We start from the raw sequence: 15370 nt of genomic DNA, 5'->3' as shown, positions 1-15370 counted from the left end.
ACAAATGAGGTGTAGATTGAATACACAATGAAAGTGCATCCGATACCATGACCGAATGTTACATTGAGAAGATTGGAATCGGAAAGGATGAATACTGTATGGTAGAAAGAAGGAGTTTGATCGATACCTGACCCGAGAATGGCAAGGCGTCTTGTCTCAAGATGCTAGCAATAATTCATCAAATTTGGCCATCACATTGATGAGAGGCTGAGATGAAGCCTGCGTATTATTCTCACGCATTTAAACTGTAAAAGACTGGACATTCAATCAACGAGATGATGCCGGGAGCAAATGTGGTGCACATGAACCATGTCTCTGTTCAATGTGACAGCAGCCTGAATCCGATCCCGAATTCTCGGGTGTCAGGACAAAGCAATTGTTGACGGGGCGAAGGAATTACCGAGCTTCTCGGTAGTTTGGACAATTGATCCAACACCGATGCAAGACCAGAGATTTCATGGATCTGTCATAGGTAGACAGTTCTGAGACAACCCTCCAAATACCCAGTGTGGGCTGGGGAGAAATTAAGGATGGGATGAGCTAAGAGACGGAATCTAATAGATCATGGTTGAATAACCAGAGATGAGATGACCATTATAGCAGAGTAGAAAGAAAAGGATGACATGAGAAAAGCTGCATAATCCGTGATTCCATTTCTCAGAATCAAAATCAAATCAAACACACGTCGTGACACAAGTCAGGAAACGAAACTTTGGACCAGTGAAGTCGTGCTCTCTTGTCCGAGCCGGCACCAGGAACTAACCGAAGAACCCCAGTCTGACATCAGATTACGGATCTTCTGAAACAAACCAAGTCCTGGCGAAAGACTTTTCGAAGTGGAACGTCGCAATTAAGTAGCAAGACTCAAACTCTAAAGAATTGCAGGGCAGGTCGTCTTGTAGCTTGCGAACCAATCGGTTCTATCGGCAGAACAGGCTGACGAGAGGGTGGGAGATGAGAGCTGTGAAGACTTTGAACCTTCCAAAAAGAGGTTGAAATTAAAATTAAAATTGGCCATGTTCGGTACCTTAGTCTCGAACTTCAGACGCGTTGGACGCGTTGGACGCGTCGTTGGCTGGGAAGTGATAGGTCAGTGTACCCGTTCAAGGTTCATTTAAACCAAAGTGGAAAAGGGGGGCTTCTGGTGCGCTTACTGAATGAAGCGTGAGAACCGAATCTTCGCTACCGTCGATCCAGCCGGCAGAACAGGGCAGGGCAGGGGAAAAGCAAGCAAGGACGAATTGGAACATGCAGTGCAAAATACAAGTACTTGTATAGGCAAGCAACTAGACTGCTTCGAGGTAGGCGTAGGGGACGTCGAAATCAGGGTCTGGACAGCTAATAATTGCATCTGAATGCGCTCATCAGCCACATCCTGCTGATGAACCTCTTTCGACCAACAGGACACAGAGATGCACCGCACCGCACATGGCTGAAGCGGTCGCGGTCTCCCAAACAAGCTCGCGCGCAGGGAATGAGATGATCTGACCGCGGACATGGGATGGGGGCTGCTGCGGGCCCTGTACAGTACAGTACAGTATTTGCGAATCTGCCGAGAGTTGCAAAGACGACTGACGAGCGATGACCGACTGACTGAGTGACTACTGACTACTGACTGTCAGGGTGCGACGGCGCTTCATCCAATATAATGGGCGAAAGGATGGATGGATTGTCACTTTAATTGGTTCATGGGACATGGAAGTCATGCCCCCTCTCATTTCTTCCAGCGATTGCTGCTCATTTGCTGTGGCAGTGAGAGAGCTGGAGGGAGGACATGGACGTGGACGTGGACGTGGACGTGGACGAGCGAGTTGCAGCCCGGCAAGCATATTTCGGATGGCACATTATTATTATTCGAAACGAAGAACCGGCACCGCTGCGTGAGTGATCCACTGCAGGTCTGTCATGCCTTCATGCACCGCACCGCATCGCATCCTCCCATCCTCCACCCTCCCCTCTTAAACTTTCCCAGGTTGGCCGTTGGCCGTCCCTGCACTTGCCGTCTGCCGCCGATTGGATCTTGGGGGACTGTCTTGGCGAAAAGCCTTGCCCTGTTTGATGATCCTCTACCTTACTCTCCGCTCTCCTGTTCCCCAAGCTCAGCTCAGCTCAGCTCAGCTCAACTCAGCTCAGTTCCTCTCGCGTCCACTCACACAGCGGCACTATTGAAATCTGTATGTCGTGCTGTGCTCGGGGAGGCAGGGCCTGGCAGACACTATTGGGGCCACGATCGAGCTATGCTCTTCCATTTGCTGCTACTGTATGCTGTTGCTCACGGACGGCAAGTTCATGGCATCTTCTTCTTCCTCATCTCTTCTCTTCTCGACCTCTCCTGAGCTCCTTCCTTCTTCTATCAGACATTTTCCCCTTCTTCTTCTGCTTTTCCATGCACATAACCACCTCTTTTTCTGTCTGAGTTCTCTGCATGGCCATACAGATCCACAAGCACATGGTTCTTGTCTTTGGTCTTCGAGATCAGATCCAGCTCAGTCCCCCCAAGCTCCGCTCCCACTTCACTTAGAGGCGGCTGCAACGGGATTCCACGAGGCTACCACCAACTAGAGGCACTAGAGGAGCCACAACTGACCTATCCCATCCACTTAAACCTCCTCAATTTCCTGTTTGTCTCTCCTGTTCGTCCCTGCTGTTCAAAATACTGTACTGTACGTGCCCCGCCATAAAGGCAGGATACCCAGCACCAGTTTAAGGATCAAACACTTCTCGACTGCGGCACCTACCACTCCACTATCTCAGCGCCAAAAGGATCTCCAGACATCAGTAACGCATAAGCCCGTCTCTCACTCATGACCTGTACATCCAAAACACCAACTGCAATTCCCGAATCCTCAGCGTCGGTTCTCTAAGCGCTCAATCCGGCAATCCTAGCGATCACGGGCGCTTCCTCCGTCAAATCCCATTGTTACTGGTCAGAAGAACTTCACCACAATTCCATCACCCTTCCAAATACGCGCATCTCAAACCTCGCGGCTATCTCAAACGGATCCGAAGACCGCAAAGGAAATTCCATTCCAGATTTCGTCCAATCCTTCTACGCAGTTCTCGAAACCCAACATTAGCTCCCGGAGCATGCAACCACTCATTACTATAAGACCTTAAACCAAACCCTCCCAAAGACTGGATCTAATTTGTCGTCGTTGTCAACTTCAACGTCCATCAACTTAATATTAATACTTCCTCAGGCTGGTCCTTGGACTCAAACATATCAATATGGATACCGCACTTATCACTTTCATGATGTACGTACATTTCCCCGATTTGCATTGTTTGTTGTTTTCGATGCGTTTTCGATGAAGCAATCATTTTACCCCTGCTCGAGATTCTTCATGACTTGAAGATACTTTTTTGACTTTCGATCAACCGATCGGGTGAGAGTTCAAATATCGCGAGATGTACCTGGCAACTGCCAGAGCTTATTTCGAATGCTGTGAGCAATCAACACACGGACATTGGATTTTGGGAGAACAACAAGACATTTCACCTCTAACAAGTCTCATCTGATGTACAAAAAAAGAATGAGTTGCGTCTGCCATGCAAACTGCCATTCGATACGCAGCCTGACTATGCATTCGTGTTCTGGCGGGCTTGAGGCATTGAGTCATTAATTGCGTAGTCCGCAATTGTTTGATCTTCAAAAGGACACTCAAGTTTATCCGAAGTACCTCTTCTTCCTCGACTCGGGGTCGGAAGCAGTTTCTAGGAGATTGGTTGTCTGGTTGAAGTGCCAGCCCAAATATCCATCTATATACCAAACGGTGTTATAGTTCTGTGCGGCCATCCGAAGTCATATGAGCGGGGGAAAATGTACTGTTTCATCTTTATCTGCCACCAATCTCCAATCTATGAGCAACGCTTCCCCCACGGATTTTCGGATCGTAACCATTTATAGCATCACGATCCCTGTTTCACTTGGCTAACTTACCACAGTCAAACCCCCCACTCAACTCAATCAGTTCATCTAATTGGATCATGGGACAACTTCACCAAACATTATCCCATGGAACGCGACATCAGACGGTCACGATCCCAGTGGCGCGGCTGCTATACTTTTGAGGATATTATTTGCGATGGGGATGGACCGAGTAGTCCTAAACGCACAGGTGGTTTGAAGATGGGATCCACTTATTATTACTACGTATGTTTTTCTATTCGAAACTTTGACAAAGGTTGAGGCTCATGACATATATAGTACGAGCTGGATGATGGAACCGAGCACTACGACCCGTCGATACCATCTACCACCGCTTGTCCATATCTACCAGGCCAACCAGTCAACCTCCTTTTCGTACCAATCGAAGTACAACCTCTACGATATCGCAGCGCATCTATGAGTTCAATGGCCAATGGAGATATCAAAACGATGAACCCTGCCGACAAGTTTATGACACCTAGAGCTCCACCACCACCCCCTTCGCTACCACGTCTAAACACATCCTCGTCAGTACTCATGAAGAAACGATCAGCGCGTTCGCTTTCACCAAAGCCCGAGAAATCGGCATGGTCGCCGAGACAATTCTTCGGTCTTCGATTGCCAAGTCAGCCTTCATCACTCCCTATTGATACCCGTGGACGGTCGTCCTCGCTGAGCAAGGTCCATAATGGAAGATCAAATGCAAGCACACCAAACTTGAGAGAGGAGGCAAGGAGGACGAAGTCTGTACCACATACGCGGGAACCATCGCCTCAATCATTCCAGAAGCTGCAGACTCGAGATCCTTCGCCATTACGACATCTTGTACAGGAGAGCACCACCTACAACACAACCACTCTCGAGATCCCAGATGAGATCGAGGAGGAAGGTGAGGATGACGATAACTTCGCTAGCCAACTCAATGATATGTCATTTTTGGAGAAGGGCATTACACCACTTGCGCCTCCACCTTCAGCAGGTCTACGTTCTCCACCAGCTCGTCAACGGTCTGGAAGCACAGCAAAGGACATGCAAAAACCCCTTCCCCAACTCCCCGAAGAAGAACTTCTCCCTCCACCTCTCCGCCTTCGTCCAGCTTTCTCTGCAGCCGACCTTCCTCGCTCCCACTTCTCCACTTCAACGCTGGCGACCTCTCTCACTTCCCCCTCAGATAGCCACTTCAGCTTCAGCTCCGAACACTCCATATCATCTGATATCAATGATGACGATGTGGATCTCGCAGCAGATGTTGGCTCTGGTGACGAGTTTACCTACAGTCCTGTTCTGGCCGACATCCCCATAGAAGGATTCACTGGCTACAGCCTCCCGGAAGCCGATTGTGCCTCTGAACAGACCCTGAGAAAGGATACTCCTCTCTCGCAGCTCGCACCGACATCAGCCAGCCGTGCCACATTTGGTGCCACGCATCAAACCACATTCGAGCCGGAGGTCGAGCAAATGACTGCTCTGCAGCAACTTCTCAGCGAGATGGGATATCTCGGCGATGTTATTATCGGGAAATGAGCTGCTTGCTCTTTCTCTATACATATTCACGTTACTGTCACTGTCACGACAAATTATCTGTACAAATTGTTGATCGATTTTTTCGCTTGTTCATTGTTCGTTTTCATTGTTCTATAAGCCAGGAGCTAGATTGGAGCGGAGCGAGTGATCTCTGTAGCTTACTTCCTTTGCCTTTGCTTTTCGGGATATTTTGGTAAGAGCATTTAGCGCGGAGTTCTGGGGTCGGTTGAGACCTTTGTATGTTTGATGGAAGGAGCAATTAGCGTGGGCTGTGGGTGGGATGGAGGGGAAAGGAACGGAAAAGGAATCAAAGAAAAAAGGACGATACCCCATGACATAACTAGTTTCATTTGTTGGAATACTTCGTGGGTGACATACGGGAGATGGAGAAGGAAATGAAAAGGAGAAGGAAGAAGGACGATGAGGAAAAAGATGGATATACTTGTGGAGGGGCAATCGGTGCGCTGAAGTGTGGGCAGCAAGACAAATAGATCTGACGAGTAGACGCAGAACCATGCAGATGTGTAAATGAAAAAAATACAATCCAGGACTTTGTGTTCAGCTGTTATATCTTTTCCATTGAAGCTTCTCCGTCACCTGTGCTGAGCGAATTCCACAAAACATTAGGATTTGATCCTCACTGTACTGGAGACTCAGCGAGTCCCCCCCCCATCGCCACTATCATGTCACGTTTTCACATACTCAAGTATCAAAGTCAATATTTGGTATGTATTCCATTGTATTTGCGTTTTCAATCTTTCTGTAAAGCCCTGTAAATCAATTAGTAGCAAGTCTCTCTCCTCCCTCCCACATCCACTTCCACCTCCCTCTCCGTTATTGATGGATGTTTCCCTATCAAAGGAGGGAAGCATCCACAGAGCTGGAGAGCATGCCACTACTACTACCGCTACTGCTGTTGTAACTTTTATGTTCACGAGACTCGAAAGGAAAATGACGAGGAAGAAAATGAGTAGAAAAACGAAAATGAAAGAAAGAAAAGTCGTCTCTGCACCAGGCGCTGAGTCTTGGAATTCAAACAGTTCGTTGTCGACCTCGAGCGACCAAAGAACCCCTTCCGAAAAGGACTCCGATGCGAGAAGAAGACGGCGGTTTCCTCTTTCGAAGTTCCCATGCTTCTCTCTCAGTCGTTGTCCATATTGCGAAACGACTCCACACCAACACGCTCCGTCCCACCACATCGACATCCACAACAACCCTTCCACAAGACATGATACAAGTAAGCCCAAGCCAATGGGCAACTCATGTCAATCAGATTTCTCATCAAAGTAAGCCGCGAACGCCTTCTTCTCCAGATCATCATGCTTGCCACCTCTCTTGAGCTCCTGACGGCGGAAATAAACTCGCTTAGCCCACTTCCAGGCCTCGACACCGGCGAAGAAGAGGATGGCTTCGATGAAGACGATGCCCCATTCCCAGGTGATGCCTGTGTGCTTGAACACCTTGTGATTGATGACCGGGATGTAGAGAGTAGGGAAGATAGTGACGAATCCAGCAATGACAGCCCAGAAGAGGAATTTATTTCTCCAAACGTCAATAGCCCACTGAGTGAAGTATTTCGTGCTCTTAGGCTGCATGCGGAAAAACGAGCGACGCATATTAACCATCTCCCACGCAAGGAAGAGAGCAAACCAAGTAAGACAGACGAAAGTAGTAGCCCGGGCCCGGAAGACGGTGTCGCATTCCGCAGAGTAGTGGTCGTTGCAGCCATTTCCGAGATTGCCGTCGCCGAACCCGAAGAGGACGAGGGAGAAGGCTGAGAGGCAGAGTGCGGCCATCCAGAGCCCGTAGACGAGCATATCGATCATGACTTCCCAGGCGAAAACTCCGACTTCCATTGGGTGGGGTGGGCGTAACATGATGTCTGGTGCGGGGGCTTCGAATCCAAGACCCATGTCGGGCATTCCTATGAAGATATCAGTAAATTGTATGCAGCATGTTCTTTGTCGGAAAGTTACTGACCGGATGTAATCATGATAACCCACAGAATCTCAACTGGTGCGAGCGGAAAGACGGAAAGCTGGCTATCATCCTTGAACGCCAGACCGATAAGTAGGGTACAAGCTTGAGCAATGTTTTCAGCCAACAAATGCAGAATAAACTTCTGGATGTTATCGAACATTCGGCGACCTTCTTCAACGGCGTTCAAGATCGAGGCGAAATTGTCGTCAGTAAGTACAATATCAGATGCATCTTTAGCTACGTCTGAGCCTGCGAGACCCATGGCAATACCGACATCTGCACGTTTCAGAGAAGGGGAATCGTTGACTCCGTCACCTGTCATAGCAGCGAACTTTCCGCGTCGATGGAGTGCTTCGATCATGTTGACTTTGGTGGTAGGTGAGCACCTGGCAATAACAAGAGGTAAGAGTGGCAGAGCATCGATCTGCTCTTCAGAAAGCTTATCGAATTGTCCGGCTGTCATGACCATGGCTGCAGCTTTGTCGGCAGAGATAGCTGCCATGTTCGAGGGCAAGATACCGACTTGAAGTGCAATAGCTCGAGCAGTACTTGGATGATCACCAGTAAGCATGTGAACGGCGATTCCAGACGCGTGGCAGGCAGTGACTGCACCTGCAGTCTCTGGGCGAGGGGGATCGTAAAGTCCGACAAGGCCACGAAATATTAGATCACATTCGATAGTGCTCCGCTCTGGGACCTTGAGCTCATCGATGGGACCTGGAAGTTTCTTACTGGCCAGTGCCAGAACGCGAAGTCCTTGACTCGCCAGAGCCTCCATATTCTCGAGAATCTGGTTTCGAATCTCTTCTGTGAGTTCAGTCTCGCCGCTGGGAAGAATGATGGTAGAGCAGGACTCGAAGATTCTCTCCACAGCGCCCTTGGTGAATACCATGGACGTGTCTTCGGACTCGAATATGACGGACATCTTCTTGATGGTGGAGTCGAATGGGTATTCCGCGCGCTGCTTCCAGATGGCATCCTCGGCGTCCGAAGTCCAGCGAGAGCGGTTCCAGTTGAATCGAGCAGCAAAGACTTGGATTGCGATATCCGTCGGGTCGCCGCGTGCTTTCCATTCGCCGTCAGACTGGTGTACGTTTGCGAGATTGGCAAGGGCTGCGATAGTAAGGAATTGCTCGAGGTCGTCGTTGTCCTTCAGAAGCTCCTCGAACGCGACGCCTTCTGGGTCCTGCTTTTCATCTTCACTCTCCTTTCTTGGCTCGATTTCGCTGATAGATAGGTTGCCCAAGGTGGGATCGATGGGATTGTCGGAAGTTCCTACAGAGTAGGTGCCTCTGCTGGGGATCCAGGCTTTCTTGACCACCATTTTACCTTGAGTTAATGTTCCGGTCTTGTCAGAGCAAATGTCTGTATCGAATTAGCTTTTGACAGGATCTCAGGACTATATTTGTTCAAGCTTACCAGTGACACCACCAAGTGCTTCAAGTGAATCCAGACTTCTCACAACAACGTTTCGCTTGATCATACGCTTCGTACCAGCAGCCATCGTAATTGTCAACACCACAATAAGCGAAGCGGGGATCATGGAAAGCCCAGTTGCAACAGCATAAATGATAACCTCGGTATTGTTGGAGAACTTGTTAGCTCCCAATACAATCAGGGCACAAACAACGGCGATTCCAAGGAGTAATAGAGCGAGCTTCGATAGTTTTCTCTGAAGTGGAGTCCCAACGTTCACACCGAGAAATCGTCCAACAAAATCCGTAGATGTAAGGGCCCATGCCTGAACGTAACGATGTGGCTTTGCAGTCCCGTCTGGTTTGCGCTTAACTTGTCTTCGCTTAGAATTTCCTCCACGAAGAGCTGCTGCAATGGATCCAATCTCTGTGGTCATACCAGTTGCGAAGACGATACCACGACCGCGGCCCTTAGTGACAGTAGAAGAGCTGTAGATGACGTTGAGGCGATCGCCAGGTCCAGTATCTTCATCGAAAGTGGCAGCTGCTTCTTTTGCAACGGGGAGAGATTCACCAGTAAGAAGTGCCTCATCAGTCTCAAAGTTCATGGCTTCGACGAGTCTAGCGGAAATTAGAATCGAAGTCAAGAGATCCTCGAGGGAACGCGACGTACCTGATGTCTGCGGGAACTGTATCACCCACCTTGACCTCAACCAGATCACCAAAGACAAGTTGTGCCGTAGGTACAACCACATTCTTGCCTTCACGGATAGCATTGGCAGTAGGAGAGCTCAGAGAGCGGAGAGAATCCATAGTCTTCTCAGCGCTGTACTCCTGAAAGAAGCCGACTGTGATGTTCAAGACAATGACGGCAGTGATAACACCACCTTCAATGAAAGAGCCGATTCCGAAACTGACAGCCATGGCCAGAATCAACACCTGTAGAATTGGATCAGAAAATCTGTGATCGGACTAGGGATGTGTGGTACGCTTAACTAGAGTCATTGCGTTTGCAACCTGGCGAAGCAGGATTTTGGCCGGGTTGACACCTGGGCCATCGTCCAGCTCATTGGGGCCGTATTTCTCAAGACGAGATTTGGCTTCGGTTTCCCGCAGTCCGTCGAGGAGATCTGCTCCTATCTCGGATGCGAGTTGGTCGGCTGTCAAAGTGTGAGGGAGACCAGAAAGAGGCTCGTTGGCTTGTCCAGATACATGGGCCGAAGGCTCATTATCTTTCTTCCCTTTGTCACTGCCCGCCATGGCTGCAGATTTTTCTTTTTTGGAACTCAATTGCTCCGAGCTGTGTATAATTTATTTGATTTGTGTGCTGTGTGTAGCTGGCGGAGCAGTAAATGCAGGTTAGCCGTGATGGAGCGAGACGATCAGGCTGAGGCTGAAGTCACTAGAATTTGATTTCTCGTTAAGAATCAAACAGAGAAGAACTTTCTTCTGATCGATTGTTCGTTCCAAGAAAGAGGTAGATTCAAGAGGGCATAGGTAAGTCTTATACAGGTAGGTGCAGCGCACTTTCATCACGTCACCGCCTTGCGTAGGTATCCACTCCACACTCACTCCGACTTTACGCCAAGAATCGCCGAGAGAAGCAGCATACCAAGAATACCGAGCCAAACTTTTATCGCAGTACAGCTTTGTAGAGTTTCACAGACCGGAACGCTACAGATCCACTCAGGTATCTTGGCAACCGTAAGCGCACCCATGTGTATTTCCCTAAGTGACATCCCACCAAGAGAATGTTGCTGGGCACAGATGTTTACAGGTCTCGCTTAGCAAAGATAGGGGCTTGGCCGGCCGGCCACAGCAGTTGGCATTCCGATGTTCCGTAAAGCAGTGGAGGCGAGAAGGCAGAGATTGAACACCCAAGCCGGCCAAGTCGACGAGATTAGGAATTCGTTCGCGGTGCATATTGGGGAATTGATAAATGACGGTCTTGCCGGCGTGTCTAGAGTCTGACGGGCTTGAAGGCAAGGAGCCAGAGTTGGGCCCAGATCGCAAACGATCTTGGATCCTGTGGCGTTGAGATCGTGGGGTGACTCGCGATAGGCTGAAAGCTGGCTTCCATGGGATAGCCTAGGGGACCATTCGCTAATCTCAGGAATAAACATCTCGTAGAATAGACTGAGGACGCCAGTCTATGTCTAGCCACGTAAGATGCTAATGGAAAATGCTCGAGTGTCATAAGATATTTAGCAGATGCGAACAGCAGGTGGTCTTCTTAAACTGCGAAACGAGAAGGCGCTTGCACCCGTGCCAATTTCTTCGGGGTCTTTTGCTGCGGAGCCATGTACGATGTGAAGTCAAACGTTACCCGATGACATCCGACTCGGTTCTGTTCTCTGGGCACGGAGGTGAACTACCCACATCAATTAGTACGCAGTATTTCAATGTATTTCCTGCTCAAAAGAACTTATGACTCAGTACTTGTACTCACAACCCAAAGGTACAACTACAAGTGTTGCTGCGAATATGAGAAGTCTCTAAGATAACTGCTGAGTTTCCGTTCTCAACAATAGTTATATCCTCGAACCCCACTCCATGCCATGTCATATGGTCTTCCCTAACTTGTTCAATCATTTACCTGCTCTCGCGGTGGAGGTAGATGTCAAGCATGTATTCTCGGTTCAGCATCAGGATTTCCTATGGCGATTTTCCAATTTCAGTGTTGCCACGTTCTCAAGGTAGAGCTTTTGGAAATTCTTTAAAGCAATTGGCTTTGATAGTACTGCATGATATTATGTATCAAGTCTATCTGCTGAGCAAGTCTCAAACTTTTATGTAGATGATGCATTAGCTATGCTTTCCACTTTCTCAAGTCTGCTCGTCCATGCCCTGTACGCATCGCTGCCATACATTACACAGGATACGCTGTAAATGTCAGGATCTAGATATGATTAGTTTTATGGCATTACAATATCTACTATCTTTGCAATAAATACATTGTCTCTGCCATTTTATGCACCAGCCATGGCTCGTCTATACTGTACCAATGCCTTCAGGTCTACCTGTACATCATATTCCCGAGCCACATGATAAACATAATCAAGCCAACCCTCAGCTTCAATGAACTATTCAACTTCCCTAGAACGCCTTTGGTACGCTCATCACTCGATGAAGTTCTATCATCTGCCAATAAGGACGAGGACGCTGCATCCTCGGTCTTGACCTTCGGCAGGAGGTACGGCGAGTTCTTCTCGCCCTTCAGGTCGTCATTATCACTACTCTTCCGAGACTGCGCTAAACTTCCAGCGGCATCCCCTACAATCCATCTGGTCAAGGTATGCGTCGCCTCAGCCGTGTGCCAGCTGACCCAGAAGAATACTACTGTTAACAAAACAGTCTCAATGCTAGAGTCCCACAAACCGAGTCTGAGCAGACCTTTCGTGTCAGCTGCGAGCCAGATGTGGTACTGCAGGATATAAGTCTCGAGAGAGCAGCGGCCGAGCCATGCAAAGACGGTGAAATGGTAGTTGCGGAATGCCCGTAGAGCGTTGCGGAGGACTATGTAGCAAAGTATGGGAATAGCAGAGATGTATGGCTGCCACCAGTTGTAATCTTCTTTAGTGTGTGATTTTCGGAGCAGACCCCACATTCCAGGTGGGAGGCCGAGAGCAAGTGCAAGAAGCGCGGCCTGGAACAGGAGGCGATATTTGATAGTAAGTTGGAGAAGAAGGTCGATTGCCGATTTTGGTGTGACGCCGCCAGCCTTCAATCGATGAGAACGAAGTGAGAGTGCTGCGATGAGCATTCCGATGTACGCAATATACAGATCAAGAGAAGATCGGAAACGCCACTCGGAGATGTTCCAAGAAATAGCGCAGGTGTAATGTAAGACAGTACCAACAAATTCTAGAACTCCGGGTATCTTCGTAAAAGCAGTTGTGAGTGCTGCTGAGATGAGAGTCTTTCCGATGAGAAAGGTCAAATTCGAGTTTTTGCTGTGCCCGATCCTGAGCGTGGAATAAATGACGAGGAACCAGAAGCTAACGAGGGGGGCGAAATAGTAAAATAAGTAGTTGGTGCGCATCATATATGGCAATATGCAACTCAGCAAATTGATTCGAATCAACACTGTTGCGCATCGTTTGAAAGAATAGTCTTCCGATTTCAGGAAGAACATTGTATGACCATATCCAGTCATGAAAAGGTAGGCGGCGATGAGGAGCCGAATGATTTGATAAATTCCCAGATTACTGGATCCATGGGTATAATGATAGATGAGAACAATGAATTGCATCCAGCCTTTCCATTCGTCTGTCTGCTCACGGGGCAGGAATTCAATGTCTTGGGTGGCCTTGGCACTAGCAGTTGGGCTTTTGCTTCTTCGTATCGAGAGAGCACCCACGACTGCTGCTGCTCCACATGCAGCGAGAAACCGGCTTTCCTCAAACTTTTTGTGGACTTTGTCGAATATCTGAGTTCTGTCGGTGTAGAAACAATAGCACACAACCAGGCCAAAGACTGTCAGAGCAGTCAAGACCTCTATTTGAGGTAGGAAGCGTCCAATCTGGACGACATGTCTCCGACGGGTGAACAAAATCGCTGGCAGACCCAGCATTCCACCAAGAACCAGTATCCATTGGACCCCACCTGGTTGAGTGTAATTGCTGCAACAAGTTCGGTCATACGGATAACCTCTTTGCGCAGCATCGGCATTACAGCGCAGGTTGAGGAGAACTTCCGCTTTCGCAGTTGCTACGTTCTCAACGACATGAAGTCCACTCTCTTCATATGGCTCGTCCCCATCTGAGGTCATCAGAAAGTAGCTCCAAACAACATCCGCCCTTGAGTGCGCTGAAACTTGCTGAAGAAAATCATTCATCTGGTCAATCTTCTCCGGTGTCATGGTCTCCACTCTCGAAGGAGATAGAGCCTCATATCGAGGAACTTGAATAGGCGCCATTAGAAGAAGGTTTGGCGACTCTTGACGAGATGCGAGCGTCATTGGGACCCCTGATATCGAGGTATCATTCTCGGGCAGGTGGTCCATATACGGAATCACAGCGTCAATTGAGTCTCTGAATTCCTTAAAGTAGTTCTCCTGGCCATGCCTCGCATACCATAGTCCAGGAGTCCCAAGCAACAGTAATCCAGCACTCTCAGGCCCATCTGACTTTGCAGGAGAGTAGGCTTTGAACAATTTCAGCTCCTCCGCCAATGTTGTTGAGTTTAGCCATGGGTCCCAAACGAACTGGACCTTGATACCGTCAGACTCAAAGGCAAGATCCGTATGCTTCTCGTCCAGATCCAACGTCTCAATCTCTTTCTGGGCCCTCTGCTGATCAATCTTCTTCGCGACCGCCCAGAAAATCTGCCGCGTTGTAGAATCCCCAATAAAGACCAGGCGCCTCTTCTGGAAACATTCTTGCATATCTCTCTTCGTGTATTCGTGCATCATACATCCCGGTGGCTGCCAGCTTCTGAAAGCATTCCGTGTATTCCATTTTGTGCCTGGATCAAGCCATTCACCTTGGTTCTGCAAGGCGCTACATTTGAAGGGGTCGGCTACGTCTGGAGGGGCAAATGTTAGCGTACATCTTGGAAACAATTCTCGGTTTTCTTGGATCAAGAGCTTTGTACATACCAATCCAGCAGTATCTGTAGATAACGCCCACAATCATGACACCAATGAGGAATTGGAACGCCCGCTCAACCACAGCTGAGGCTCGGTCGCGTATCGAGAGAGGCTTGGAGATGGACCGCAGCATTGCACTTCATACACCGTGGACTCTGTGAATACCTCCGCATTTGACTGTCCAGCTTGGAGAGGGTCGGGATCCGCGGGAGGCTGAGATCAGGAACGGCTGGGATGTAGGTTCTGGTAGAGTCGGACCTGGAGGGGCAGGGAGGAGGGGAGTTGCTGGAGGGTGAGGGTAAGGAGGAGGATCAATTCTCGCAGGAAGAAGGAAAGGATCTCTTCTTGGAAAGAAAGAGGAAGTCATGTTGGTGGACAGCTCGTGCTGGTGGTGGTGGAGTGTTCCTTCTGGGTTGGGTTCAATCACTACAGTAGTGGGCTGCAAAAGTCCTTGGCAGTGTCCTTGGTGGTGCTGCATTTGTTTTGGCGTCAACCAAGACGGAAAGCCGCATCCTTATCCAGAACCCATGCACATGCACGGCTCCAGTGCACTCTGCTGCCGCCAGCAGATTCGGGATGCAAAGATACTGTGCAGAAGGATGACGACGTTCAAATCAAACATACATCCAACCCTGTCACCGCTCCCAGCAGAGTCGAGTCACAGCCAACGTAATGTAAAAATTGACTTCTTCACCATGGAGTTGCACATCTTGGAAGCGAGCAAGCAGCAGGGAAAGGCGTATTATATTTAGCCTCACGAAGGAAGAAATAAAAGATATCCGGATTGGATGCTTCAGCCCCAAAAAGCAGCCGTCATCTTAATTCCATACAGTAAATTACTTGTGTTCGTTCCCTGGACTGGAGTGAAGCTACAAGTTTCACATCTTCGTCTTTCTCATCTGGTCTCTACTTGCCAGTTCAGACAGAAGCGAC

The 15370-nt window shown here is 48.9% G+C and overlaps 4 protein-coding genes across 4 annotated transcripts; 1 reads left to right on the top strand and 3 right to left on the bottom strand.

Annotated features, from left to right (window-relative positions):
* The first annotated feature begins 2012 nt into the window (after nucleotides 1-2012).
* On the top strand, nucleotides 2013-6001 carry ONS95_009360 (uncharacterized protein). Its single transcript, XM_058502949.1, has 3 exons — nucleotides 2013-3257; nucleotides 3946-4153; nucleotides 4208-6001. Exons 1-3 carry the CDS (start codon nucleotides 3229-3231, stop codon nucleotides 5450-5452), a joined length of 1482 nt encoding a protein of 493 aa, XP_058361881.1. The 5' UTR covers nucleotides 2013-3228; the 3' UTR covers nucleotides 5453-6001.
* An 84-nt stretch (nucleotides 6002-6085) lies between these two features.
* Nucleotides 6086-10107, bottom strand: ENA1_4 (Na+ ATPase; the record flags this gene model as incomplete). Its single annotated transcript, XM_058502948.1, has 4 exons — nucleotides 6086-8797; nucleotides 8852-9468; nucleotides 9521-9786; nucleotides 9844-10107. The coding sequence occupies 4 exons, from the start codon at nucleotides 10105-10107 to the stop codon at nucleotides 7425-7427; spliced, it is 2520 nt and encodes an 839-aa protein (XP_058361880.1). The 3' UTR covers nucleotides 6086-7424.
* A 275-nt stretch (nucleotides 10108-10382) lies between these two features.
* Nucleotides 10383-11040, bottom strand: ONS95_015053 (uncharacterized protein). The gene has a single exon (XM_058508738.1). The coding sequence runs from the start codon at nucleotides 10968-10970 to the stop codon at nucleotides 10632-10634; it is 339 nt and encodes a 112-aa protein (XP_058361879.1). The 5' UTR covers nucleotides 10971-11040; the 3' UTR covers nucleotides 10383-10631.
* Nucleotides 11041-11863: 823 nt separating this feature from the next.
* Nucleotides 11864-14570, bottom strand: ONS95_009358 (uncharacterized protein; the record flags this gene model as incomplete). The annotated part of the gene is made up of 2 exons (XM_058502947.1): nucleotides 11864-14373; nucleotides 14447-14570. The coding sequence occupies 2 exons, from the start codon at nucleotides 14568-14570 to the stop codon at nucleotides 11864-11866; spliced, it is 2634 nt and encodes an 877-aa protein (XP_058361878.1).
* Between the last annotated feature and the right edge of the window lie 800 nt (nucleotides 14571-15370).

Source organism: Cadophora gregata (genome assembly GCF_030347475.1).
Source record: "Cadophora gregata isolate MNR1 chromosome Unknown scaffold_3, whole genome shotgun sequence".
Taxonomy (NCBI): Eukaryota; Fungi; Ascomycota; class Leotiomycetes; order Helotiales; family Ploettnerulaceae; genus Cadophora; species Cadophora gregata.
This window is presented reverse-complemented; position numbering and strand designations above follow the sequence as displayed.

What these genes read in the sequence shown, in the direction of transcription:
- ONS95_009360 (XM_058502949.1), top strand. Translation starts at nt 3,229, where the DNA reads ATGGATACCGCACTTATCACTTTCATGAT. An exon ending in GCACTTATCACTTTCATGAT is followed by an intron (nt 3,258 to 3,945) that starts GTACGTACATTT and finishes AACTTACCACAG; the next exon opens with TCAAACCCCCCACTCAACTC. An exon ending in GATCCACTTATTATTACTAC is followed by an intron (nt 4,154 to 4,207) that starts GTATGTTTTTCT and finishes TGACATATATAG; the next exon opens with TACGAGCTGGATGATGGAAC.
- ONS95_015053 (XM_058508738.1), bottom strand. Translation starts at nt 10,970, where the DNA reads ATGTTTATTCCTGAGATTAGCGAATGGTCCCCTAGGCTATCCCATGGA.